We start from the raw sequence: 27,397 nt of genomic DNA, 5'->3' as shown, positions 1-27,397 counted from the left end.
CAACCACTATGCAGAATCATTGATCTCCTCAGAGCTTCGACTTCATCATGGACACTGAGGATCTCCCTGCAAACAATGCGCCGCTCACTGTCAATGAACAGGTATTCCTGACTCAAGTCGTAATTCCCATACGTTTCTCACAACTTGCATGAAGTGTTACCGAAACACAGATGTACCTTAACATTTCATCACATGTCCAGCCTCATGCCCCATGTGTGTGAGTGTTCAGTCTTCGTTCACAGTGCAAGCAATTCTGGTGGTGAGGTGTTTGCAGAAAGCATTGCTTATGCCAGGTTTTGGGCAGGTGCTCTCGTTTGTTTGCTGTACTCATGTCACTTGTGTCCTTGTTGGGTTGGTTCTTTGTGTCCTAACGTGTGCTTGGCATCTCTGTTCTCTTTAGCCATTCACTGTCTGACTGCAGAAGTGTTTTCTCAGCTTTTAGGTTCCTGCACTTTGAAATTCCCAGTACAAGACGACCAGGTACGCACCTTCTCCTGCCTCTGTACTGCTCTCTGTGCTGCACTGAGCTGAGCTTCCCTCTCTGCCTGAGCCCTGCATTTGCCCCTGTGATGTTTCTCTGATCTCGACTGAAACATGATCGAGGAATGTTTGTAGTGAAAAGCTTGATCAAATATTAAGCTGAGCAAAAGCTTGAAACTGCATCATGCATAATACACTACAGTTTAAAAGTTGCATTTATTTGATGGAAAATACAGTAATATTGCAAAATATTATTACAATTTAAAATAACTATTTTCTATTTGAATATATTTTAAATGCAATTTATTCCTGTGATGCCAAGCTAACTTTTCAGCATCATTACTCCAGTTTTCAGTGTCACACAGTCCTTCAGAAATCATTCTAATATGCTGATTTGTTGCTTTAGAAACATCTTCAAATGTTTGTGGAACCCATGATGCATGTTGTTTCAGGATACTTTCACAATTAAAAAGAAACTTTTAAACAGTAGTGTCATAGTTGAACAGCAAAATTTGCTTAGATTTTAAAGGCTCAAGTTAACATTGCCTTCATGGGCACCTGTTAACGTATTAGAGCATCTTCTGCCGCTTTTTCTTATCTAATTGGCTTTTTTCAAACTACTGAGTCTCTTGCACAGCTGTTAAATGCATATGAAACATATGTGCCAAGTAGGTCTGGGCGATATTGCGCAAAAAAAAAATAAAAAAAATAATGTTTTACACACCTTTTATTTTATAAATGAACCCAAGGTATAATGATATGTATTCATGCAAAGTAAAGAGAAGCAATATTTACCTTCCTACATGTAATTTTTAATAAACAGTCTATTATGTAAAAATGTGCATGGATGTTCCGCTGTGCCTTTTTTTGAGTAATGCTGCAAATGAAAGGTTTGGAATTGAAGTGGGCAGTGTAAAATTAAATTAAATTAAAGGATAAGTTCACTTTCATAACAAAAGTTCACAGATAATTTACTCATCCAAGATGTTCATGTCTTTTTTTCCTCAGTCTTAAGGAAATTATATTTTTTGAGGAAAACATTTCAGCATTTCTTTTCATATAGTGGACTTCAATGGTGCCCCCAAGTTTGAACTTCTAAAATGTAGTTTAAATGCAGCTTTGAAGGGCTCTAAACTATCCCAGCCAAGGAATTTATGTATCTTTGAACCTCAAAAGCTTGTCTTGTCTGTCTCTGCCTGAACTCTGGGTATTCCAATTCGAAGCAGTTTTTCGACATACCTAACTGTCTTGAACTGGAATACACCGAGTTCACGCAGAGCTAGACAAAACCAGCATTTGAGGTTTAAAATATAAATAGGAATTGTTTTTTTTTTTTTGTTTTTTTTTTTTTAAAGAAAATAACTGATAATTTCACTAGATAAGACCCTTTATACCTAGCTGGGATCGTTTAGAGCCCTTTGAAGCTACATTTAAACTACATTTTAAAAGTCCATACTCGGGGGGCACCATAGAAGTCCACTATATGGAGAGAAATCCTAAAATGTTTTCCTCAAAAACATAATTTCTTTATGACTGAAAAAAAAAAAGACATGAACATCTTGGATGACAAGTCATTTTTTGTTCTGGAAGTGAACTTCTCCTTTAATTACAACATTCACTCAAATGTTTTTTTTTTCCAACTTAATGTTATACTAAGGCTACATTTAACTTAGTGTGTTTTTGTTTTTAAAGCACATAACTTTTGCTACGGTTACGTCTGTCGTTTACACGACTTCGACATTATTGACCCTTGAAAAAATAGACTTTTGAAAATGCTACCGACCCTGTTTTAGTTTGCAAACTCCGGGATTGCGTTTCAGTGTAAACTGGCCAAAACAAATACTTTTGAAAATGATGGCTTGGCTGAAATCCTCTGTTTTCTTAACAAATTGTTGGGTGAACATTTTTAGGTGAACTATCCCTTTAAGTAAATGGTCATGTGATCTCAACAGACTTTTGACCTTTGACCAAGACCTTTGTTTGTCTTTGGAACACAAAAATTAAGATCTATTTATTGAAATCTGTAAGTTTTCTGACCCTCTATAGACAGCAATAGTCCTACCACAGTCAAGGTCCAGAAAGGTACCAAGAACTGACTATTTTACTGATGTCCTTACTTGGTTTCTGTGTCTTGACCGTGGTAGGACAGGACCCTTGCTGTCTATGGAGGGTCATCAAACTCTCGGACTTCATCAAAAATATCTTAATTTGTGTTCCAAATATGATGAAGGACTTACAAGTTTGGAACAACATGAGGATGATTAATTATTGACAGAATGTTCATTTTTTTTGGGTGAACTATCGCTTTAATTGTTTATTGTTTATTAAAGTCATTGCATATATTCAATATATCGCCCCGGCTCTAGTTGCAACAGTTTCATGCTCTTTTGCTCAGCAGATGTCACCAATAATTTAATCAAATGTCTGAGAGATCAGAATATGCACACAGGAGGAGTATGCTCATCCATAACAGACCATGGCCCATTTTCATCTTGTCAACACTGCCCCTCATTACTTCGAATAGGAGAGTGTTTATAACCTGTTCCTAACACCCCTACCTCCAGGTCATTGTCATGTCAGGACAGGAGACTATTCGTGTGCTGGAGGTGGAGGTGGATACAGCCTTGTCTTCTACCGGAGCTGATGGGAAGGTGGAGTCAGGAGGCGAGGAAGTTGCTGTTCAGACCCTGGATGCGGCTGAGGAGGCTTCATTGGACAGTCCAGTAACCACAAGCACTACCACAGCTGGTGAGACTAATCAGATTGACTGATATAAATAGCCACATTAGTTTGGTATCATAGCAACCCAGCATTCAAAGCCACCACCATCAAGAGGCATTTAGTGTCAAAATTATAATAAATGTATGACTTGAAAATGATGCCACCATTCATTATATTTCTTGTGCATGGAAATATAGCAAAGGTTTCAGCAAATGTTCTTCTTTCTGCAAAGTGTCTGTAGAGATCTCAGCACCTGCAGTCCAAACCGTGGTCTCCAAAGCCCCCATCAGTGTGTCTCCAGCCCAGCCTCAGACCAGCCTACCCATCACTGTCCAGGCCTGCCCACAGGTGATCTCCATTTTCCATTTTTTCCCCATGTAAAATATTAGGGGCCACTAGGGGTGTGCGATATCGCAATTTTTGATTCTGAACGGTTAACAGTTAAAATGTCTCCACAATCTTCTTTTGAAAATATCATGCTACAGTGCACCCCTGTCTTAAAGTGACAGCTAGACATGCTGCCGCTTGTTATTAAATTCATTATAGTTCACACAAAAATTTTAATTCTGTCATTTACTCATTCTCATGTTGTTCCAAACCTGTATTAATTTCTTTCTTGTGCTAAACACAAAAGAAGATATTTCGAAGACTGTAAAACATTTGCTGCTCCCCATTGAGATAGTAGGAGGGGGAAAAACTATGGAAGTAAATGGCGACCAGCAACTGATTGGTTACCCACATTCTTCAAAAACTTTTGTGTTTAGGGGAGAAAGAAACTCATTCAGGTTTAAAACAACTTGAAAGAGAAACTGATTGCAGAATTTAATTTTTGAGTGAACTATCCCCATAATGTTAACAAAAAACAAAAACACAAAAAGAACAAAATCACTCGCTGTACTTGACTGAAGAACTTTAATACAGTTGCTTTAATAGGAATCAGTGTACAGTTTATACACTAAAGCGTATATAGTGTTTTATTTTTGTTTTTTATTAATTTTCTTAAATGCTACTTCTAAATAGACCTACTGTACCTGAAAAATAAAGCACTGTTTGTTTTATTTGTAATGTGTATCTTTGTTTTTATTTTTTAATCTTATTTTTTTAAGATTGAAATATGATCTTTTTGCCATATCACTAAACCCTAGATGCCACAATGTCAATTCAGTGTCATTTTTTCCTCAAGCTGAATGTGCTCAGGGATGTTTATATCATGACATTTCTAACTTTCTGAATGAACATTAACAAGTCATCTGATAAGCATTATGTTGAGCAAAAATGTTGGTTAATGACAATAAAATGTTATGAAGAAAATATGTTTATATAATATTGGGAGACATGGGTAAGGGGTACCTAGTTCTGTTTAGGTTAAAAACACCTGCTTTAAATTCCTTAAAGGGATAGTTCACCCAGAAATGAAAATTCTAATTTTAGGTGACAGTAACAACATTGATGAAAAAGTACAGCAGAGTAGCTATAAAAAAACATTTAAAAAAACATTTAAAAAAACTTTCTCAGAATCATTAAATCTGTATTCCATTGCCCTGTCAGGTCCTGACTCAGGATGGTTTGGCCTCTCTGATGACCAGCATGCTTGCCCAGCAGGGTTCTTTGGGTCAGCCCCTGCTCATTCCTCTAAGTATGGCCGGATCTATGGGGGGTCAGGGGGGTCTGGCAGTGCTCACCTTACCCACCGCCACTGTCGCCACCCTCCCTGGTCTTGCTGCAGCCAGCCCAGCTGGAGGACTGCTGAAGCTGCCATTTGCAGGACTGCAAGGTATAGCGCTCATTTTGCATACTTGTCCTGTGGAAAACGTCTTAGAAAAAGTGCTTATATTAATTATTTTGCCATTTAAAATACATGGGTTAAGGGCAACATGTTGTGTATATATAAAATGGTGACTTGTTCAGGCCAGTCAGTGGTTCATAATAATGAGGTGTTGTACTGAACAAACTCTTTCTAAATCTCTTTTTGACTGTTACGACAGCTTGTTTTTCTTTTCCAGCTGCTACTGTGTTGAACTCTGTCCAGACGCAGCTGCAGTCACCTACGCAGGCAGTCCTGCAGCCCCAGGTGTCTGCTCTGCAGCCGACGCAGACCACGGCAGCCACCACTGCGTCCATTGTTCAGAAAGTGTCAGAGCCCAGTGCCTCAGTCGCAACAATTCAGACTGCAGGCCTGTCCCTCAACCCTGCTATTGTGAGTAGGGAACACTTCTGTTGTGGATACAAACTTGTTATTGGGTTCACTTGTATAATATATGTGGAAAATTGAATTTTTAAAGGAATAGTTTATCTAAAAAAAAAATTCTGTCATGAATTTACCCTTATGTTACCCTAATTAACTTACCCTTATGTTGTTCCAAACCTGTAAGACCTTCGGAACATAAATTAAGATATTTTTGATGAAATCCGAGAGCTTTCTGATCTTGCATAAACATTCTATGCAGCTGCCACGGTCAGAAAGCTCTCGAATTTCTTAAATGTCTAGAATTGAAATTGCTGTTGTTCATTACTTGTTTATTTATTTATTTATTTATTCTAATCTCATCCTTTTTCAGGAAATGCATCTAGTCTTAAATTACTAAAAAATCATAATGAATTCTGTCTAATCAGGAGTTTTTTTGTTTTTGTTTTTGTTCCATTTTCAGATTAGTGCAGCTTCTCTGGGAGCTCAGCCTCAGTTCATCAGCTCTCTCACTACAACTCCCATCATCACCAGTGCCATGTCTAATGTGGCAGGACTCACAAGTCAACTTATAACCAATGCACAGGGCCAGGTTGGTAAAATGTACAATTATTAATTTAAAGGGAACCGCGGAAATTTAGATTTGTATGTCTCTTATTGAAATATGTATATATATTTATATATACACATTGTTTATATATATTTTGGACTATAGGGGTGCCATAATTTTGTTGACGTGAAATGGCTGCACTACCTGAAAAGTACTGGCGCTACCTGTTGTATTTTTATCACAACACAACTCTGAAAACAAAACACTGATCCAATGCCACATTGTGTGGCTTTAAGTTGTAACTTTCAGGCGAAAGGCAACAAGAGAACCGATTTAAGTCTTCACTGCTTTCTTAGTGATAAGAAGAGGAGAAAAGATAGGGAAGAGACCTGTGGATGAGTAAAACTTTGTAAAGACTTGCGTCTTTGTTCTCTCCACTTTAGCCCTGATGTCTTTGAGGCTTTTAGTAGACCACAGCTACTGAAGGGGCTTACAAACAGCAGAGACAAGAAACGTTAGGTGCCATCCTGACAGGATGTAAACATGCCGACCCATGTCTTGACGCCCCAGCCACAGAAGGCGTTTCTTAGCGAGGATTTCAGTTAATATCTGGGGGCGTTTAGACTAAAAATTATTTGGTTTTAAGCTATGCTTATATCCATTGCCACCTGTAAGCTCTTTCGGTAGCTGTGGTCATTGTATCAGTATTTTAGTATATTCTGAGTTGTGTTGTGGTAAAAATAGCAACAGGTAGCGCCAGTAGTAGGGATGCTCATTTCGGTTAATTTTCCTGACTGACAACCGCTGCTCGTTATCCGAACATTAACCGTTAACTAATACAATTTGAATAATAAGTTAGTTCAAAATAAAAATAGAATGTAGGAGTATCGGTGATGATACATAAAAAATGCAAGCCAATGTTTTATTTTAACGTGCAAACAGCAGCATACAGAGCAACAACAAAAACTGTATTCACATGTACTCAAATTATCATGCATCAGCAGCGCTTCTGAGAACAGAGGAAATCAGAATAAAATAAAAAAGAATAGAATAAATAGGCCTACACTAAATATATATAAATTAAATAACTATCTAATTAAGATGACAAAACTAAAACACACTGAATACTTCTATGCGCTTTGAAGAACGGTACCGGTCTTGTTCTTTCCGTCGGACATAAAATACATAGCAGGCCAGCCAATACCTCAGTGTGCCTGGTTTTTAACATGTCGACATGCTGTACGGATAGACTGGAACGCTGCCTGTTAACTGACATATCTGATGATTTCATTATCTCAGTGGCCAATCGGAGGCGGCTATGCTACAATCCACTCACCAGAGCCATATCTCTATGGCTCTGCCACTCACCAGCCAAAGTGCCGGTTTTCATTTCTGCTTATTTCTACAACTCCGGGAACCCTCTCATTAAAACAAAGAAAGTGTAGGCATGATATAAAAAAGAGATTATTTGTGCAGTGTAAAGGTTATTTTACTACTTTAAATAACTTTGTGAGATTGCGATGAACTACTGACAGCTTTCCAGTGATTGTAACGGGAGCGCCTATTGCGCACGTTCTAGACTATAATCCATTCAGAATTTGAATACATTCACTCACGGATTCACTCTCTGATAACCCAATATCGCCACTTGCCATTGTGTTGCATATACTACATCAGTTAAAGGTGAAGCGAAATATGTCTGTACAGCCACACTGCACGTGTCGACACGCGCCCGTGGGTAAACAGATAACTTAGATGTAGCATTTTATTTTTTCTTTCACCATGCAGCAAACGTAAAAAAAAATAAATGGAAAAAAAACTTTTAAACCGTTGAACTGATAGTAATAATCGGTTAAAATTCTTACTGTCGGTTAACGGTTAAACGGTCAATATGAGCATCCCTAGCCAGTAGCACACCGAGTGCAACCTTTGCACTTCATCGAAATAATGGCTCTTGAATAAATATAAAATGATGTAAATTTTAAAGATTGTCAATCTTTCAGGGGGTTTTCTACTTCATATTTCAGACATCATTTGCGTTATATTAAGCCACACAAGTCTTCATACCCGGAGTTTCATTTAATAGACACATTTTCTCTAAAGGAAAGCCGTCTTACATAGTTTTTACATATCCTAGTTTCATTATTTTCATACCTGTGTTTCAGGTAATTGGAACACTTCCCCTGTTGGTAAACCCTGCATCACTGGCTGGAGCTGCGGCAGCGTCTGCGTTACCCACTCAAGGCCTGCAGGTCCAGACCGTGTCCCCACAGCTGCTCCTCAACTCACAGGGCCAGATCATTGCTACGATAGGAAATGGTCCAACAGCTGCTGTGCCGTCTGCCGCCTCTGTCCTCCCCAAAACCACTGTGCCCCTGACACTCACCAAGACCACCACCTCGGTACTGCAGTGCTCTTCATTAGTTGGTTAACATACAGTAAACATTTTGTGTTGTGCATCATTTTTGCACAATTATATAAATATTATTTGAATTGATTCCAATACCCTAACCATACAATTCATTGACAGTTCCAGCTGAAATGAACACTAGTGGCATTAAAAAAACCAATAACTTTATTCCTGTTTACAAAAATTAGAATTACTTAGGACTGTGATTCATTCTCTAGGGTCCTGTTGGGAAAGTGGCCCCATCAAAAGTCATCATTGCTCCCCAGCCGCAAGTGGTTAAATCAGTCACATCCCTCACCTCTTCCGGTGCCATCGCCTGTGGAGAAATGCCTACCGTGGGGCAGCTTGTCAGCAGTAGGTTTATGTTTTACTAGTACTTTACTGGTTATGTAATATTTGCAATATTGCATTTACAACCTTCTTCAGTCACATAATTGAATAGGAGCAATGCTGTAAGGTGTGTCTAGATCAGATTTCAGTTTTGAAGATTGATGTTACAATGACTCATGGGTAAATTACTCTGTTACTGTTTATGATCTGGAGAGGATCCAGAAGTCCTAATTCAATTTTTGTTTTCATTAGAGCCACAGTCTGTGAACGAAGAAGAGGCCATTAATCTGGAGGAGATCCGAGAGTTTGCCAAGAATTTTAAGATTCGACGGCTCTCTCTGGGGTTGACACAGACTCAAGTGGGTCAGGCGCTCACTGCTACGGAGGGACCCGCCTACAGTCAGTCAGCCATCTGCAGGTTATTTTCTTTTCTATCTTCTCTTTGTTTCTTTTTGTCTTTAATTACTTGTCTTACAGGACTGATTGAACCACTCCCATTATATTTAGGTTATGTAGAACCTAAATATTAACCCTTTGAGCAGTACGGTCCCACATATGGGATTCTAATTTCTGTGCCCCTGGGAGTACGGTCCCACATATGGGATTTAGAACGTTCGGTGACGTCACGCAGCTGACAAATTCAAACTGCGCTTTGGCGCGATGGCTGGCGCTGAGCCAGAGACGGACGAGCTCTGCACTTGTCATACAATCACAACTATGCAGTGTTTTTAACCACATAACGCTTATTTTAGGTTTCAGACATTTAAATACACATAAGTACTAGTAAAACGAGACATTAAGAGTTTGTAAAATACACACCTAGGTCTATGGAAGCAGCAAATAACCATCTATTCAAATATAATTTGCCGATGTGTTTTATTTCTATCACATACACATAGGCAAAGAAACTAAAAGGTTCACTATATTACTCTTCTAGTTCACCAGCCACTTACTTGCATGTATTTCGGGAGAAACGGATGAATGTACGTGATGTAAACGCGGCTGACAGGACTCTCTGAACTGCAGCGCGAACAAACATGGCCGCGCCCATCTCACGTTTCAAATCACGATCCAGATCATTTACATAGGGTTTTAAACGACTAATCATACTAATTCACACATATTTGTGAATCGGAATATTAGATAGTTCATGGCATGGTAAGAAAGTGTGTGAGTATTCTGGATAAAAAAGGAAAAACGAAATTAAAGCGATCTATCTGTCATACAGTGTTAGTGTGGCTGTGTTGTGTCACGTGACAAGCATGACGCGTCGCCATGGAAACAATAAGGACGAACGTTCTAAAATAACGGTCGCTTAAAAAAAACTCACTCTCGGGGGTCCGCTAGAATATTTTAAACTCACCACTGAAAGGGTTAAAAGAAAGTAAACAGTTACCAATGATACATAAGGCTCTTCTGTGTATACAGCATTTCTTTAATGAAGCATCGTTTACATAAATTTTATTTACAGTTGAGGTTAAAAGTTAACATACAACTTGCAGAATCTGCAAAATGTTATTTATTTGACCAAAATAAGAGGTGTCATACAAAATGCATGTTATTTTTTTTATTTGGTGCTGACCTGAATAAGATATTTTATATAAAAGATTTTTACGTATAGTCCACAAGAGAAAATAATAGTTGAATTTATAAAAATGACTTCGTTCAAAAGTTTACATACGCTTGATCCACAGCTGTGGGTTTTTTTTTCTTTGTTTAGTGATGGTTGTTCATGAGTCCTGTGTTTGTCCAAAACAGTTAAACTCCCTGCTGCTCTTCAGAAAAATCCTTCAGGTCCCACAAATTCTTTTGTTTTTCAGCATTTTGTGTATTTGAACCCTTTCCAACAATGACTGTATGATTTTGAGATCCATCTTTTCACACTGAGGACAACTGAAAGCCTCCAATGCAACTATTACAGAAGGTTCAAACACTCACTGATGCTGCAGAAGGAAACACAATGCCTTTAGGGTGTAAACTTTTGAACAGAATGAAAATGTACATTTTTCTTATTTTGCCTAAATATCATATTTTTCAAATTAGTACTGGCCTGATACTTACATCTTTCCCAGAAGACAAAATAAGTTAAAATTCCTTTAAATTCCAAAAGGTTTTAACCCCTGGCTCTTAATGCATCATGTTTCCTTCTGAAGCATCAGTGAGTGTTTGAACCTTCTGTAATAGTTGCATATGAGTCCCTCAGTTGTCCTCAGGGTGAAAAAATTCTCTTGTGGACTATATGTAAATGTCTTTTATGTGAAATATCTTATTCAGGTCAGTACTAAATAGAAAATAACATGCATTTTGTATGATCCTTCTTTACAATTAAATGTTATGTTACAACTGAAGGGACAGTCTACCCAAAAATGAAAATTCTGTCATTTAATTACTGATCCTTATGTCGTTCCCTGTCAAACCCATAAGACCTTTGTTCATCTTCGGAACACAAATTAAGATATTTTTGATGAAATCCGAGAGCTTTCTGATCCTGCATAGGCAGCAATGCAATTACCACACTCAAGGCCCTGAAAGGTAGTAAGGACATCATTAAAATAGTCATACAAATGGACATGCAGGGTAGGTAGTGCATACATTTAGTGAAATGAGTCCATTTCTCTGGTAAACTAATGAGCTGTGGACATAAAATGAGCAATTACATGAGACATGAGATGTTCATTCATTTTTATTTTATGCTAATTATTAGTATGTAAATGTAAACTGATATTTCCTACTGACACACTACAGCAATATTTTTTAGCTGGTGAAAATACTAGTCTTCTAATAATTTTGGCCACCACTGTATATATCTATACATATATATTTATGTATGAATATGTTGTTGTAATAATATGTTGTTTATATATATCTTGTTTCAAGATTTGAAAAGCTCGACATCACTCCTAAAAGCGCCCAGAAGCTAAAACCCGTGCTGGAGCGCTGGCTGGCAGAGGCTGAGCTCTGGAATCAGAAAGGTCAGCAGAACTTGATGGAGTTTGTGGGCGGAGAACCCTCCAAAAAGCGCAAACGGAGAACCAGCTTCACGCCGCAGGCCATCGAGGTCCTCAACACTTACTTTGAGAAAAACTCTCTTCCAACAGGCCAGGAGATTACAGAGATCGCCAAGGAGCTCAATTACGACCGAGAGGTGGTTCGGGTCTGGTTTTGTAACCGTCGACAGACTCTGAAAAACACTAGCAAGATCAACGTGTTTCAGGTCCAGTAGGACGACGGGTGTGTCTCTGAGAGTGCAACAGAAGAACTTTTTGGATGTTGATGTATTGGTGCTAGTTGCGAAATGACTGAAATGCTGATGTGATGAAGCCAACGGCACTTGAATTGTGTGCGGTCCTAGAATAGTATCAAACATACTCTTTCTGTTGGTTATTTGGTTTCCGTTATGCTGCATGCAGTGTGACCTTTTGCCGTGCCACCACTCTTTTCAATGCTAAAATGGCTCTTGAACTATTTAAAATATGGAAGAAGCTATGAAATCCTCTAGTTGCTGTTTTTATAGACAAAAAGAAGCACTTCAAAAAAGAAAACTTCCAAAATATTGACCTTCTCAACTAGTGTTTTATTTTTTTTATTTTTTTTGCACAAACTAACGTTATTCTTGACCGTTAAAATTGCTTTTTCGCTGTAGTAATAACAGCTATGCCTTTTTGAATACATTTAGTACATTTAAAAGGTTTAATCGTTTGACTGATTTTTTTTTTCATATAGTTTTGCTGTGAACTTTAAGCTATGCTCATTGCCTGAGACAAAAATGATATTTGGACATTTTAACTTTCAAAAAAGTCCATCTAAGAGGGCGTATTCAGGTCTAATTTCTATAAGTACAGTGGTTCCCCTGTCTTTGTGCATACTGTAGATGTGGTTTGGTCAATGGACAATCATAGTACTTTGAATCAGAAAGCATGCCCTGCTTTTATGTGGCTAAATCCAATTATTCTGTTTCGGCTGTAATTGTAATTTCATATTTAGAATTGTATGATTTCAGCTGTTATGTCTATCTTTTGATTTAAATAGAAAACTGTACAATGACTGACGTAGAATATGTCCTATGGATTTTACTGTTTCCCTTTTTGTCATAACCAGTCTATTAAAGCAGCTCTTAATATTAAGAGATGCTATTAAAGAAAGACTTGCCTATCTGTATGGGGCACTTAAGAAACATTAGCTGAGAGTTTGTTTTAATGTCAATTGATGAGCCGTCAAACAAGTGTTAAATGATATTACTATTATAAATGCAATTCATCATTTATGAAATTGGATTGTGCTCTCATTTGTACTCTTTGTCACAGCAATATTCACAGGTCATATGAACTTTTCCCCATTTAGTAAAACTGTTCAGACAGAAGTGTGTTGTAACATGTTTCACATGTTTGTTCTAAGCATAAAGCTATATTGTTCTTATGGACCTTCAGTATTTATCTAATGGATTCTTATCTTGATTGGTACAATACCATACATTTACATTTTAATGTTGTGAAGAAGGAATGGTATTAGACATTTTAGTGTTTTAAGTCGACGCTATACGTAGACTAAACGTGAAAAAGCAGCGTTTGTTCAACACTTCAAATCTCACAGAGCTTATCGATTTTAAAATGGTGCGAAAATGCATTTACAGATTATAAACAATTGTATGGTACTCCATTAACTATATTTATTTTGTATCAATTGTAATGTTTGGTATTAACTTGTTATTTGAATAAATTAACACTAAACAGACTTGTTGTATTTGACTTGAAAATCTCGGTAAGTACCGTTTGACATCTTGCCAGTAATGATTAAATTCATCATACTCCTCCTCAGAACACATACAAATGAACCAATAGACATCAACATAACACCATAATACTACCATCATAAAATCAATATGAGTTTTTCAAAAACATGCTAAATAACATTTTTTCAAATGTGTTCCCTGCTGAAAAAAAAAAGAAAACCCAGCCTAAGATGGTTCACTGGTTTTAGGGGGGTTTTGGCCACTTCCTTGGTTAGTCAGGCTGGGAGTCCAGCTAAAACCAGCTACCACCAGCTTAGGCTGGTTTTAGCTCTTTTTTTCAGCAGGATTTAAATGTTTTTGTTTCCCAGAAATAGATAGAAACCATGATGATAAAGAGGACCAATCCATGTTTTTTTATGGTTTCTGTGGGCTTTAAATAGCACTGGTAAACCTATTGTTACTATGCAAGAAATACAATTACCATTGCCATGGTAACTATATTTGTCACCACAATACCGTCATTGCATTTATAGCATTACCTGAAATTATAATACATACATCTTAGGCAGTGGCGTACGGGACACCCCCGCAGCCCCCGCGGTGCGTGGGGGCCCCGACCCTTTGGGGGGCCCCGTAGCAGGACATTCTAAAAGGCAGTGCTTCGAGACGCTGCAAAAGACGCGAGACGTGAGCGCAAAAGTAGTGCAGTAGAGCGAGTTTAATGTTCTATAATAACATAAATAATTCTTGACAAAATTGGAATATATATAAAAATAATAATTTTTGGATGGGCCTGTTGAAAAGTGTGGGGGGGGGGGGGCTCACACATAGATCAGCCTAGGCAGAGGTGTCAAGTAACGAAGTACAAATACTTCGTTACCTTACTTAAAGGGTTACGAAACCCCCCTGTTTCAGCACTGGCTACTCTCACCACAGTTTTGAAAAATGCTGCAGAAGTGGGCGTGGCGCGCTCACAGCGCTGCGTGGAGTAGAGGGGAGATCGGGGAGAGAGACCACACAGACAACTTTGGGTTCAGACAGTTTCATTTCGCTCCCCACGAGTTTAAAACACAAATAAATGTGCATTCTTTTGCACTATGCATCGAAAACCTATATATGAACACACTGTTGAACCACTAATAACTGTTAAGGCTTATTTTGGCGCGTTTATATAAGCCTTTGGTTGCGTCAAAGAAAAACCGCTTACACTTACTTTGTGAATGAATCGCGTGTGCCGGACTCTTTCACTCATGAACGTTCCTCTCAGTTAATGTAAGCGATCTCAGAGCCATAGAGAAACAAACGGCTCTGGGCGATCTCATAGACTGAGACTGAAGCGCCTGCCACAGCAAATCAGCAAGCGCTGTCGTGAATAATTAAGCGAATCGACTTCGCATAGGATAAGAACACGCAGCGGCATGAATATTTATGAGACACCGACGCGTCATCGATGTACTATAGTCCATCGCCACGTCACAAAAGCTGACGTCAGGACAATGTAGATTTTAAACCCGGAAGATGAAAATAGCGCAAAAAAGCTCAAAATTAACCAGTTATCTCTAACAATTAATATTAGCAGATGCCAACGTTGCTTTCTATGATGTGCAACACAAACACTTCTGCTAAAATCTCAGAAAAAGTTGCCTGGGGTTTCATAACCCTTTAAGTAGAAATTTTGGGTATCTATACTTTACTGGAGTAATTATTTTTCAGACGACTTTTTACTTCTACTCCTTACATTTTCACGCAATTATCTGTACTTTCTACTCCTTACATTTTAAAAATAGACTCGTTACTCCTATTTCTTTTCGGCTTGTTTTAATTCATGTCATCGTTAAAAAAAACCTATCCAGATAAATCGCGCCATCCACATAGAGTGAATTTGGTTGTGGTTGGATGAGAAGTATAAATATATACCATTCCGACACCCTATTGGTTTGTACACGATCCATCACACTTGCACGTGACATGACACAAATCACGTCACACTCCTGGCCATCGGGGAGAACCGTGACATTCCCGGTGGGCCGGTGGAGTAGTGGGCCGATCGCCGAAGAGAGGCAGACCTCCCGCATATTATGCGCTATTTTAAATGACATTCAAAACTGCAAATACCCCAAAAGTGTGAAGTGGCAGAATCAGTCACCCGCACAGAGCGATGCAAAGTGATAAATAGCGCAAGTTGAAGCTTGACGCATTCAGATTTAACACAGGATGGTGTTAGGCAGTTAAAGGTTCTGTATCTGCTGGGCTGCTGAAAACAGCTGCATGAGGAGGTAAAGTGATAAACGTCAATACATAATTACTGTCATTTTGTTCTATTAAAAATTTCATAGTTTATTATTATGAATAATTAAAAAAAAAAACATAACCATTGTAATTTTATTCTTGTGACGTCATCTTACTATTACTAGTCAGTTAATATCTGGATTTTAAGCAATAATTTCTATCTTTTTAAATGTTAAGTTGTAATTCATTTTAATTGGAGTAAAATGTTAATTCAGTAAGAGACTGATTAAAGATATATATCAGTGCCTTATATAAATGAGGTGTTTACTACAGATATTAAAGTTCTTAAAGGGACAGTTCACCCAAAAATAAAAATTGTCATTATTTACTCAACAACATCATGTAATTTCAATCCTGTATGAACTTCTTTCTTCTGTGGAACATAAAGGAAGATACTTTGAGAAATTCAAAAATTGTGTCTATAGAGTAGAAATCAAGGGTAAACAAATATGTTTGTTTACATTCTACAAAATATCTTTTGTGTTCTACAAAAGTAAGTAATTTTTACAGAATTTATTAGCAATAAAAGTCCCGCATTCTAGCTCAAAATCAATGCTTTACTGCATGCATTTCTATGTGACAAAAATGCATTATTAATTTGATAAATTATTAATAAAAGTTGCATTTGAATTCAGTATCTAACATTATTTGATTGTCCTGTTTTATTCATTCATTTATTTACTTTAATTAAAGGCCCTATAATCCAACAAAACTCACGGGGGAACTTGTGGGCTGGAAGGGCTGGATTTGTCCATGGCCAAATTTTAACCCCAGTCCAGCCCTGCACTCCAGCAAGGATATAGCCAGTGTTAGGGTCATTACTCAAAAAAGATTACTTCTTACAAGTTATTATTTCTCTAATACTTGCTTATTTATCAAATGGGTGCTTTCTCTTCATCCTCTGCAAATGAAGCTATAGTAGGTAGTTTGATAGAAAGTCGTTTGAATAAATAAACGTTTGCGATTGACAACGCGATTGACAATGTTGCGATAACAATACTTATAGGCAGCAACTAATGATCATATCTTCCGCTCCAAGAAACACATGTTAATGCTCAGTAGTACACATTTATGGTTCTTTAATGTATTTGCATTGTAATAAAATGCATTTATTTTCAATGGGCAAATATGCAGCTAAAACAGGTAGCCTAGTGCATTCCAAATTTTTCAACATTAACATTTTAATATAACATAGTCACTATGGCCTTTAGAAATGTTTTTGGGGAGGTGGGGTAATGCACAATATGCCCCTGTGGCGCGGCCTAAGCTTTTGTCCTCAATGGCATTTTTTCCCTTACATTACTTTTACTTTTTTACTTTAAGTAGTTTTGAAACCAGTACTTTAATACTTTTACTTGAGTAAAAAGCTTGAGTTGATACTTCAACTTCTACAAAAGTCTTTTTAAATCTTAGTATCTATACTTCTACTTGAGTAATGAATGTGAATACTTTTGACACCACTGAGCCTAGGGGCCCCTGACAACCTTAATCCGCCCCTGAATACAGCATCATCTTTTCTAGATTTTAGCCAAATGTTTTAAACGAAAGAAAAAAACTTCAAACGCTTTAAAGATATTAAAATATTTTTTTCAATATATTTAAATTGTTTGCTAAACACGCTACTTGTGTAAAATTGCGTTTTGAGAGGAGAAAACATACGTCGCATTTAATTACATTCAGAAATAGCTAATGTAGGTTAAAATACCGCTAGCCTAAATCAAAATGCTTACAAACATTATAAACACAACTAGGCTATTTTATTCATATCTCTCCACAACAAATTATCCACAAAATTATCTTTCACAAAGACTGTACAGCACAGTGAGGCGCTGATCACGCTAAACGGACTATTTAAATTAAGAATTGTAACCTTTATATTTTTCTTTAAATGTATTTTATTTTGATAATGAACAAGCTGCAATGTTATAGCAAAAATGCGTGTGCGCATGGGGCGCCACCGCGATCACTGCATTGTTTTTTCCAACTCGTAATTTAGTCATAGCAATGCTGCAGCTGATATTGCAACCCAGTCTCATATAAAAACGTACCCTGACTACGTTGGTCCAAAGTGCAAAACGTAGAGGGGTTACAATAACGGGCCTTGAATTGTATGACTGTTACGTTTTTTTTGCCTATTCTTTTCCTATTGTTTTACGTCCAAGTCACGTGACTTTCAAGATTCCGACCGTGAGAACAAAAAACATGGCGGACATTTCTCTCATTTTTAGTGAAAAACTCAATATTTAGAATTAGTTTCTGCATAAAAATAAGTTTTGGTTACATTTCTAGCGAGAAATATATATATTAGTTTCATAATATTCACTCAGTCAATGTACACAATCACTCGCTTGCTCGTTGTTGTGAAGATTTTTCAGATCTCGCCAGAATAATGTGAAACTGCAACGTTTTGGTTGGTATGGACGCTGCTATCGGTGGATGGATGGATGGATGGATGGATGGTCTCACTCCCAACTCGTCATATATTGACGCTTGGTCAGGAACCCTCGGCGTCACTTATTGACGAACAGGGAACCCCTTCAGCGTCACATTTAGACGTGCAGGGATTCCCTATAGAATCTGTACCGGAGCCTGAGGCGTTGAAATTTGACGTGTTAGGTATATTAAGCACGGGTCGTAACCACGATAAATAGGAATAAAAAAAAAAAAAAAAAGAATAAATAAGTTATGGCAGGGCTAGTCAGTTGGCGGCCACAAGGTCATATTTATTTAGCTCGTCAACTGATTTTTATTTTATTTTAAAATAAAATAAACGCTGTCTGATATCAAAGTGCTGTCTGTGAAACAGCGTTCAGCGGTGACTTTAACAATGCTCCATAGCGCAAGCAACACCAGTATCCTAAGCACTTTAGGTGTTTTCTAGTTTTTATCGGAGGTTTATTGATATTGATAAGCGTACTGTGTGTAATGTGCTGTGATTTTGTTTGGTTAATCAATGATTAATCAGCGCAGTGCGATTAATAATAATAATCATTATTATTTAATTATTTGTTTGTTTGTTTATTGGTTGGTTGATTGATTGATTATTTATATTGTATTTTTATTTATTTATTAATAAATCAATCAATCTGTGGAGCTGACGTCATTGTATGGCGCGATCCCAAGATCCATTGCGATTTTCCACTCGGTAAGTAGAACAGTTAATTCATATAGATGTGAACAATTTCTTACATTTTCGGTACAAAAAGTCGTTTTCAGGTCAAGAAGTTGTGTTTAGAACCTTTAGAAGTGCAAGGTAGTAGTTTCGTGATGCAGTAAATGACAGCAGACATTATAAAAATATAATTAGCTGCACCATATGTGTAGTATGCTAGTAAGTTAGCTAATTAAATTCAAGTTTGTTTATTTTTTTCCACATATAATAATGCAAGGTAATATGATAGGAGATTGCATGATTTTTATTATGTGTTTTCATATTACAGTAGCTCACAACACTTCAGCCAATTATAAATGTTGAGATGAGGAACAGTGTTGCCAGATTGGTTTGTTTTCCAGTAATTGTTAGAAATCCACACAAAATTATATAGTAAAAACACAAATCTTAACAATGGTACACAATACAAATGTATTCATAGCTACGACAATACTGTGGCTTATCACAATTATTTAATATGTCATAATAAAGCAAATTAAGTGTTCTTCTCTAAAGAAGGCTACTTTGTTTCGACATTGTAAACTGTTTTCCATGTCTGTCATTTGGCATAACAGAGTTATCAAAATTTCACCTGTCCAAGCCCATTTTATCCCATGTAGTACAACTCAAAACCAGTCAAAAACTGCCTAATCTGCCAACACTGATGAAAAAATAACTGGTAAAATTGTTAGAAATTCTGAATTCTGATTTTTTTCTCTTACCAGGTCCTTCACATTTACCAGCTTCTCACTTCTCCTTTATTTAACACGACCCACACACAGACACACACACAAACCAAAGGCACTTTTAAGAGCCACGTCCATTTTGTTAACCTGTAGTTGTCTCTCTGTAGCTCACTCACTCTTTCTCTCTCTCTGTCTGTTTACATCTGTAGTTGTCATATCTGTCCATCTTTGTTGTGAGTCTTTCTGTCTGTCTGTTTGTGTTTCTGCCCATCACCATGAGTGATTCAGAACTCCAAGAACAGTTTATGAAGCTGGATAACCTGGTTGATCATCATGAACTCAGCGATGAGCTCCAGAGTCTTGATGACTTGCTTGGTGAGCTGCAGAAACAGGAGGAAGCAGCACCAGTAAAGACACCTGAACCAAGGGTGCATTGGAGAAAAAGAGACATTGATGGAACCATTGTCTATGCAAGACCAAGGTCAAGCAGGAATCAGTCAAATAAAGGTCAGTATAATTGTAGATTCAATATATTAAATATCTACATTGTTTAGGCACTTATGAATGTATCAAACATGGAATATGTCAGAGAAACAATCAAACCAGAACTGCTCACTTGATTTTTGACATGAAAATAAATTGATTACATACAGTGTTTGTGTAAAGCAGTATAAACTACACTAAATTATTGGTCTTTGTTTGAAGCAGTTTGTTCTGAGTGTCTTGTCAGTGGCCAACCAGCTTGTTTCTTTTTAAATGATCTGCTTTTACAGCAAGCAGTCTTATTTGCTTTTATCATCTATATGACAACTTATAGACAGATAACTGCAAGTAATTGAACTGTCCACATGTGGGTTTGGGAAATAAATGTCTGCTAGTCCTTTTCTCTAGCTAAACGTTAAACAGTGAGCTTAGGCCATTTTATAATAAGGGAGGTAAATTTGTGCTACTAACCTTGGGACAAGTTGAAAATGTTATAAAGGTTGTTTTTTGTTGTTTTTATCTGGTACAGCTGAACCCGTTCAGAAAACTGATCGTCCCATCTATGCTCCTGACACCAACTGTGAGGTGACCTTTGCTCCAGAGACTGTTGGTGTGTACTTTTTTTTTTTTTTGTAAATTACATTTTCAAAATCCAAAGGCACTCCAAGCAGTACACTTTAATATATGTTTTGTTTTTAAATATTCCATACTATTTTAACAGAGTGTTTTCTGCAAGATCTCCAGCACTCACTGAGCGATACCTCAGATGAGGAGGCATCACCTCTTGGAACCTCAAGAGATCCTCTCCTAGCTTCCTCAAACTGGAGCATACGACAAAGTCTCTCACCCCGTCTGGTGAACACAGCTGCGGCACAAGAAAAGAAAATGTGGCAACAGACATTTGCCAACAGTGTGGGAGCAATCCAGCTGCTGTGATCACAATGAATGGTAAGGGTGTAAAGATAAGTGTTATTAAATGGTAAAAGAGTTGGGCTTGTAACCCGAAGGTCACCGGTTCGATTCCTGCACCGGCAGGAATTGAAGGTGGTGATTGTGAATGAAAAGCGCTCTTTCCACCTTCAATACCATATCTGAGGTGCCCTTGAGCATGGCACCGAACCTCAGATTGCTTCCTGGCACTGGAGCAATAGCTGCCCACTGCTCCGGTGTGTGTTCACAGTGTTTGTGTGTGTGTCTTTGTTCACTTCTGCTGTGTGTGTGCACTTGGATGGGTTAAATGCAGAGGACCAATTTCGAGTGTGGGTCACCATACTTGACAATATGTCATGACTTTCACTTTCATAAACATCTATACATGCTCTTCTCTCATAGGGGAGCACAGGTCTGTTTGTAAAATATACACACTTTTGAGTAATGTTCAAAAAGTAAATGAAATTATGTAAAAAATATTTTAAGAATCCAAACCCTGATTAATCACATAAGGTTTACATTAAAGTGGATTTGTTTTTGATTTTTCCAGGACGATATGATCTAAGCATGCCTGAGTTGAGTTGTGAGGCATGCCAAGCCACTTGGGCTGCTGGAGTGGTCGACCTAAATCGAAGCGATTACTGGCCTGCGACCCTTCACTTTTCCACAATTTATGCCACAGATGTCTTTTTTTCATTTGAAGAAATGAAGATGGCAGCACCAGGAGTGTCCTGCCAAGCATTTTTAAGAATGCTGGATCAGCGAACTGTCCGCTTTGGTCGTGTGAGTATTGAATTCATTTATCCTATAGTGTTGTTAATCTCTTTGTATTGTGGGTTGAAAAGCTGTTTGATGCTAATGTATTTGTTGTACATTATTAGCCGTTGTTTTCCTTACTTCTAATAGACTGGCAAGATCTCCACAGACAGTTTTCAGAAAAGTTTTTTTTGAGTGGGAGGCTGTGTGATATGAGGTGGACAAAATCTGCAAGGAAGAGTCCTTCATCTGTCCTGCGTGCACCCCAGATATGCTGGCAGTTTCAGTAGATGGAAACCGCAAGCATTACCGTTTCAAGAATGCAGCTAGGTACTCCAAACTGTGTATAATGTCACACTGTTGAAACAATATTAATAAGAAAAAATAGCTCTTTAATGTGCACCAAGTAAAATTATATTACAATTACAACAGATTATTATTATTATTGTTTTTTTTTGTTTGTTTTTTTTAGATCTGAGGAACAGGCCATCTTTGAAGACGTCTTTATAGCTAAGGATGAAGATGTGACAAGATTTGTGGACTATATTCACAAGACATCCAAACACGTAAAATTGTAGATGATTAGACTACATACAGGACTACATTTATCTTCTACTCAAGAGTTTGTTTAGAAGAGTCTTGTTTTTCTTCAACCCTTTTCCATATTATAGGTCAGTGGAAGAGGTGTTTGTGGAGGGGTGTGGTCAGCAGCCAGAGAGACCTCCCAAAGATCTGCCAGCAAGGTAGATGAGGAGGGACTGGAGCTTGCTGTGTGTCGGCATGGAGTGCTGCTCTGTGCTTTAAATATGTACAGGGGGGGAATTTTTGCATATCCCCTGTACCTACAAGAAAAGCTGGCCAGTAGGCAAATCACTTATTTTTGTATGGATGTGACCTGCAAATATTGGCCCTACCTCCAAAGAGTTGCAAAAAGCTGCCCAGAGCTCCAGCACCTTCTTAACATGAAGCCCTTCCTTTCAGTTTTCCATGCCAAAGCCCATGAATTTAAATGCGAGGTAGGTGAACTTTGCTATGTGATTATCAAAACTGTGCATCTGCAAATGAATGTAAAAACTTTCTCAGCATTATTTACATTATTTTTTTATTACTACTAATCAGGTGAAATGGAGTGGGCGTATCAGGATGGGGCTGGTTTAACACTAGAGGAGGAGGTGGAACAGTGCAATGCTTTTCTCTCCAGGATTGCAGTGACCACAAAACACATGTCCAAAGCAGGTAAAATGACCACATACAGTACTTCACTAGTTACATCATTACATAATAAGTAGGGGGAATATAGTAACATGATATTTTCTGTGTTTGCAGGACGCACAGACATGCTGACTCTCATGGCCATGCGCTGGAATCAGCAAAAGTTCAACAATTTGGCCACCGCACTGACCCGTCGATATCAGAAGGTAATGACATCAGTGGAATTTGTTTTAGATGTTCAGTAATGTATGTTATTAGTGTTTGAAGCTGTGCATTAAACATTTGGTTCTTGTTTTTGTACTATCTGTGATTATTTGTCATTGCAGACCACAAAAGCTCTACAAAGCCAGGTGCAAAACTTAGAGTCCATGAAATTCGAACTGGCAGTGACAGAGAGCCAATTGGAAAGATTGAGTCAATGATGTAAAGGAGTGGGCAGACGGTGAGGAAATGGCTAGTATTTATATATTTCTAGTAATAGATTTAGTCGTGAATAATTGTAATAGTTACTGTTATTGTAATTTCTTTTCAGCAACAACAACAACAAACACAAATGATGTTGATGCCTTGGCCAGCCGAATTGAGGTGCTGTGGCAAGTATCAAGAGGCGTTCCCAGCGTCTCTATAAAGATACAGATGGCAACAAAGGTCGTGCCAGGATCCGCCGCAAGATCAGGGAGGAGAAGGGGATTCTGACATCAGTTGTAGAGAAATACAACAGAATGGTTCCAAACACAGACACTCTGTGCTTAGAAACCATTTTGTCTGGTGAGACAGCTTGGCCATGGCAGCTGCCACACAGTGGTATGTGCACAATTCGTATACATACATATTTTTACACTTACACACATTACCCACAATGCCTTAAATGTCAGTTTGTCATAATTTTTTCTCATGCATTCTAGACTCTGTTGACTTAAGGACAAAAAGAAAGGCATTCGACATCATCATGTCAGTTAGGCGACTTCAGGAGGAGCAGAAGATTCTTGTTGCAGAGATGGACCATCATTGGAAATATCTTTCAACTCGTGCTGAGACCCTCAGAGAACTGTTTGCTGAGACACTAAAAAGTATGTATTTGTAATATATAGCACAAACATAAGCATAGGGTTGCCCCCGACCAAATATTTTCCTGGAAAATTGACTCACTAAAGAGTCAGATCCAGGGCTGAGAAAGAATAAGTTATTTGAGCCATTACAACAGTCAGACTATTTTTATTTCACTGTTAGTAAGAGTCTGATTTTTTTTTACTAACGTGCATATTCCTGTAACTACATAGATGACATGCCTAGTAATGAAAACATATTTTATTGTACCATAACTGGCTGTGTAAGCCTTCATTACACTTATATGTAATTACTATCTAATAATTACAGGGACCAACCATCACCATGTTCTGTGGAGTTTGTTTGTATTTTTGTTTTTTCTGCAACTACACAGTCAATCCAGTTTAGTCCAACTATGACTTTTCTAACAGACTAACAATTTTGCGTTACTATTAGGGGGCAGCCCTAATAAACATACACAACAATGATGAATGTTTTTAAAGTTTCTAAGGGAGGCCTAATGTTATTTTGTTATATTTTTGTTCTTTCAAGATTCGCAATGTGGCCTAAGTGAAGAGGGTTTGAAAGGTCTGCAGAGCATCATCCACAGGAAGCTACATAAAATCAGAGATATGCGGGTGCAAGCAAGAGAGTGTTACCTGCAAGTTTTGTCTGGAGCAGAGAACTTCTTAAACAAGTCGTCAGCTGATGACTATGACAATTTCTGGTGACGAACTGTAATCAACAGTGACCTCTTTTTTTTTTTCTTGACCGTGGCCTTGACCTTAAACCCTGATTCTAAAGAGTGTAATAAAATATGCTTTTCATCACCTTGTGCATCAACGTGTATTCTCTTTTTTTTTTACATACATAAAAATGTATGCATGCATGCCTCTACAACCAGTCAGTGGTGGAAATTAAGTGCATTATTGTAAGGCTGTAAGTACTGTACTGTTCTAAAGTATAGATTTGAGGTACTTGCTCTCTCAATGATTTGTTTCTTTTCATGCCACTTTTTAGTTGTACTAGGCTGCAGTTAAAATAAAAAAAAGCTTTTACTGAACTTGACAGCACATGAAGGTACAAATAAATAATTGGTATAAATAAAACTACTCAGTAGTTCATACTTACAGTATAAGTACAGCCAAAACAAGTAGTCAATTGGCAAAAAAATTATTTGGCAACTAATTTGTTGATCATAAGTTGATCAAGTGTGTTGATCATTTTAATGTAAAAACATTACATAGTTCCATTGCATTTTTTTAATTTTTAGTTGCTTGACATGTTTAATCATGTGGAGGTTTGAACTGTTCACAGCATGTGTAATGGTACTCTTTTTTGGTAATGTGTAATTCTGACTATTTTCATAATACTTACAAACCAAATCAGTTGGGTAATGAAGAAAATAATTAGCAGACTAACTCATATTGAAAATAATCATTAGATACAGTAGATATCTACAAAATAGTTCAAAATGAGCTCCACCTTAATCAACTACAAGACTAAATAATCATGAGTTTTATGAGTAATAATGAAGTCAAGACCTTTATTTATATAGTGCTTGTAACAATACAGATTGTGTCAAAGCAACTTCACAGTATTTAAACAGCACAATAGTGTGTAAGTAACGCATTGTTGTAAACAATCAATTTCCAGTTAAAGGCAGTTCATCAATGAATTCAGTGATATCATCATACAGTTCAGTTCAAATAGTATATGATATCGCTGGAAAGTAAATATGATTCACAGGGGAAAATGGAATTTTAGGTCTTTAGCCCTGGGCTGAGAAAAAAACAACTATGCCCACATATGCCTGTGTCCTAGTGTAGGGTGCTGTATAACAATTGAAACTTGTTTATGGAATAAGCAGATTATAGGGACATAGACAAGCAAGACAAAGAAAACCATTATGACAAGGAGGAATCATTATTTCCCAACATTAAATGCAAGTTCATCCAAAATCATTTTGCTAAAGGAAAAAAGAAAAGAAAGAAAGAATGAAAGATATACAGAAATAATAAACATGTTGCCTTGACATGTTACGTTAAAATATTTGTGTAAATTTTTACTGTATTTCTGTATTCTGTCTTCAGAGTCTCACAGTACCATCAAAACCTAACACAAGCATGTTGTAAATATAGAAAGGGGCAAAAATAAAAAAAATGTTTAGGCATAAATGTGACAACACAGTTTGTTGTCCATGGTAAAGGGAGTACATCTGTACAGGTTTTATTGCCCTTCCACCCCCAGGGGCCCAGTAGAGCCTCCTGGTAGTGTAACAAAACTGCACATTTCAAATGGATGTAACTTAAAGTCCGATTAACATATCAAAGAGAAAATCAGCAGGACAACTAATTATGCTGTGTTTAATATATAATGTTGGAAACAGTTTTTTCACATATACAGAAAGTTTGTAAAAAAGCGTTTTAAAAAGTGTTCTTAGTAAAATACCAAATTTCAACTTGGCTGTCAAATATATCATAAAAGCTTGCACAATAAACATATTTAGATATAACTTTATTCATTGAATATAGTATTTACTTAATTTAATTACTAAAAGATTTTTAAACTACATTACCCATAAGCCTTTTACACTCTATCGATGGGACGGGAAAACATGGCGCTGTATATTGTAGTTCATTAAAGTTTGTACTTACGCTGTAGGGTTAGGGTTAGGATCTCGGTAAATGGGTAATTTCTTGCAACACAGCAATGCCTCATTGTTCAGTGACAGTATTACTTAAGTCATAATGACAGTAAAACGTAGTTTACAAAATGAAGCACCTTGTATTTTGGCCTAAAAGTTAGTCCAGCCACAGCTTGTCAAAATCCACGTCACACTTACTTCCAAATATGGTAATTACGGGATCTTCCGGCTGAAGGTGGGTTCTAACCATATAACAGAAGGGCAGTTAAATATTTATTTCTTCTCATTAAAAATAAAATTTCACAGTTATTGATTCCTATCTGTGTCTTACCTGATGTAGATTAGATTATTGATTAGTTAAGATAAGTGAATCTTTTTTCCAAAGCAAGGGCCTATTTCCATGGTATGAACCAGAGGGAAGCTAATTTTGACAGCTGTATACTGTATGAGGAATAAATACTAAACTATTTCAAAACGTCTAATTTCTGATATATATAAGCAGAAATTAGACGTTTTGAAATAGTTTAGTACTTATTCCTCATACAGTATACAGCTGTCAAAAAAAAAAAAAAAAATAAATAAATAAATAAATAAATAAATAAATATATATATATATATATATATATATATATATATATAAAGGGAACACTTTGAGTTACATTGTGTTGTTTAAGTGTTCCCTTTATTTTTTTGAGCAGTGTATATATATATATATATATATATATATATATATAGAGAGAGAGAGAGAGAGAGAGAGAGAGAGAGAGAGATGTACTTATTTCCCAAAATGT

At 37.1% G+C, this 27,397-nt stretch overlaps 1 protein-coding gene across 2 annotated transcripts; it reads left to right on the top strand.

The window, feature by feature from the left end:
• Window positions 1–13,407, top strand: pou6f1 (POU class 6 homeobox 1). 2 transcript variants are annotated; one of them, XM_073823261.1, is made up of 11 exons: window positions 1–101; window positions 436–480; window positions 3,045–3,228; window positions 3,434–3,549; window positions 4,750–4,975; window positions 5,205–5,398; window positions 5,850–5,978; window positions 8,102–8,338; window positions 8,565–8,700; window positions 8,929–9,094; window positions 11,554–13,407. In XM_073823261.1, the coding sequence occupies exons 1-11, from the start codon at window positions 48–50 to the stop codon at window positions 11,897–11,899; spliced, it is 1,833 nt and encodes a 610-aa protein (XP_073679362.1). In that variant the 5' UTR covers window positions 1–47; the 3' UTR covers window positions 11,900–13,407. The 2 variants fall into 2 exon arrangements, with proteins under 2 accessions (XP_073679362.1, XP_073679363.1); XM_073823262.1 differs by lacking the exon at window positions 436–480.
• Window positions 13,408–27,397: the final 13,990 nt, after the last annotated feature.

This window comes from Garra rufa, chromosome 18 (assembly GCF_049309525.1).
Source record: "Garra rufa chromosome 18, GarRuf1.0, whole genome shotgun sequence".
Lineage (NCBI taxonomy): Eukaryota > Metazoa > Chordata > Actinopteri > Cypriniformes > Cyprinidae > Garra > Garra rufa.
This window is presented reverse-complemented; position numbering and strand designations above follow the sequence as displayed.

Coding starts and splice junctions, on each gene's coding strand:
- pou6f1 (XM_073823261.1), top strand. CDS start 48: ATGGACACTGAGGATCTCCCTGCAAACAATGCGCCGCTCACTGTCAAT. Junction 3,229..3,433: donor CACAAGCACTACCACAGCTG/GTGAGACTAATC, acceptor CTTTCTGCAAAG/TGTCTGTAGAGATCTCAGCA. Junction 9,095..11,553: donor AGTCAGTCAGCCATCTGCAG/GTTATTTTCTTT, acceptor TCTTGTTTCAAG/ATTTGAAAAGCTCGACATCA.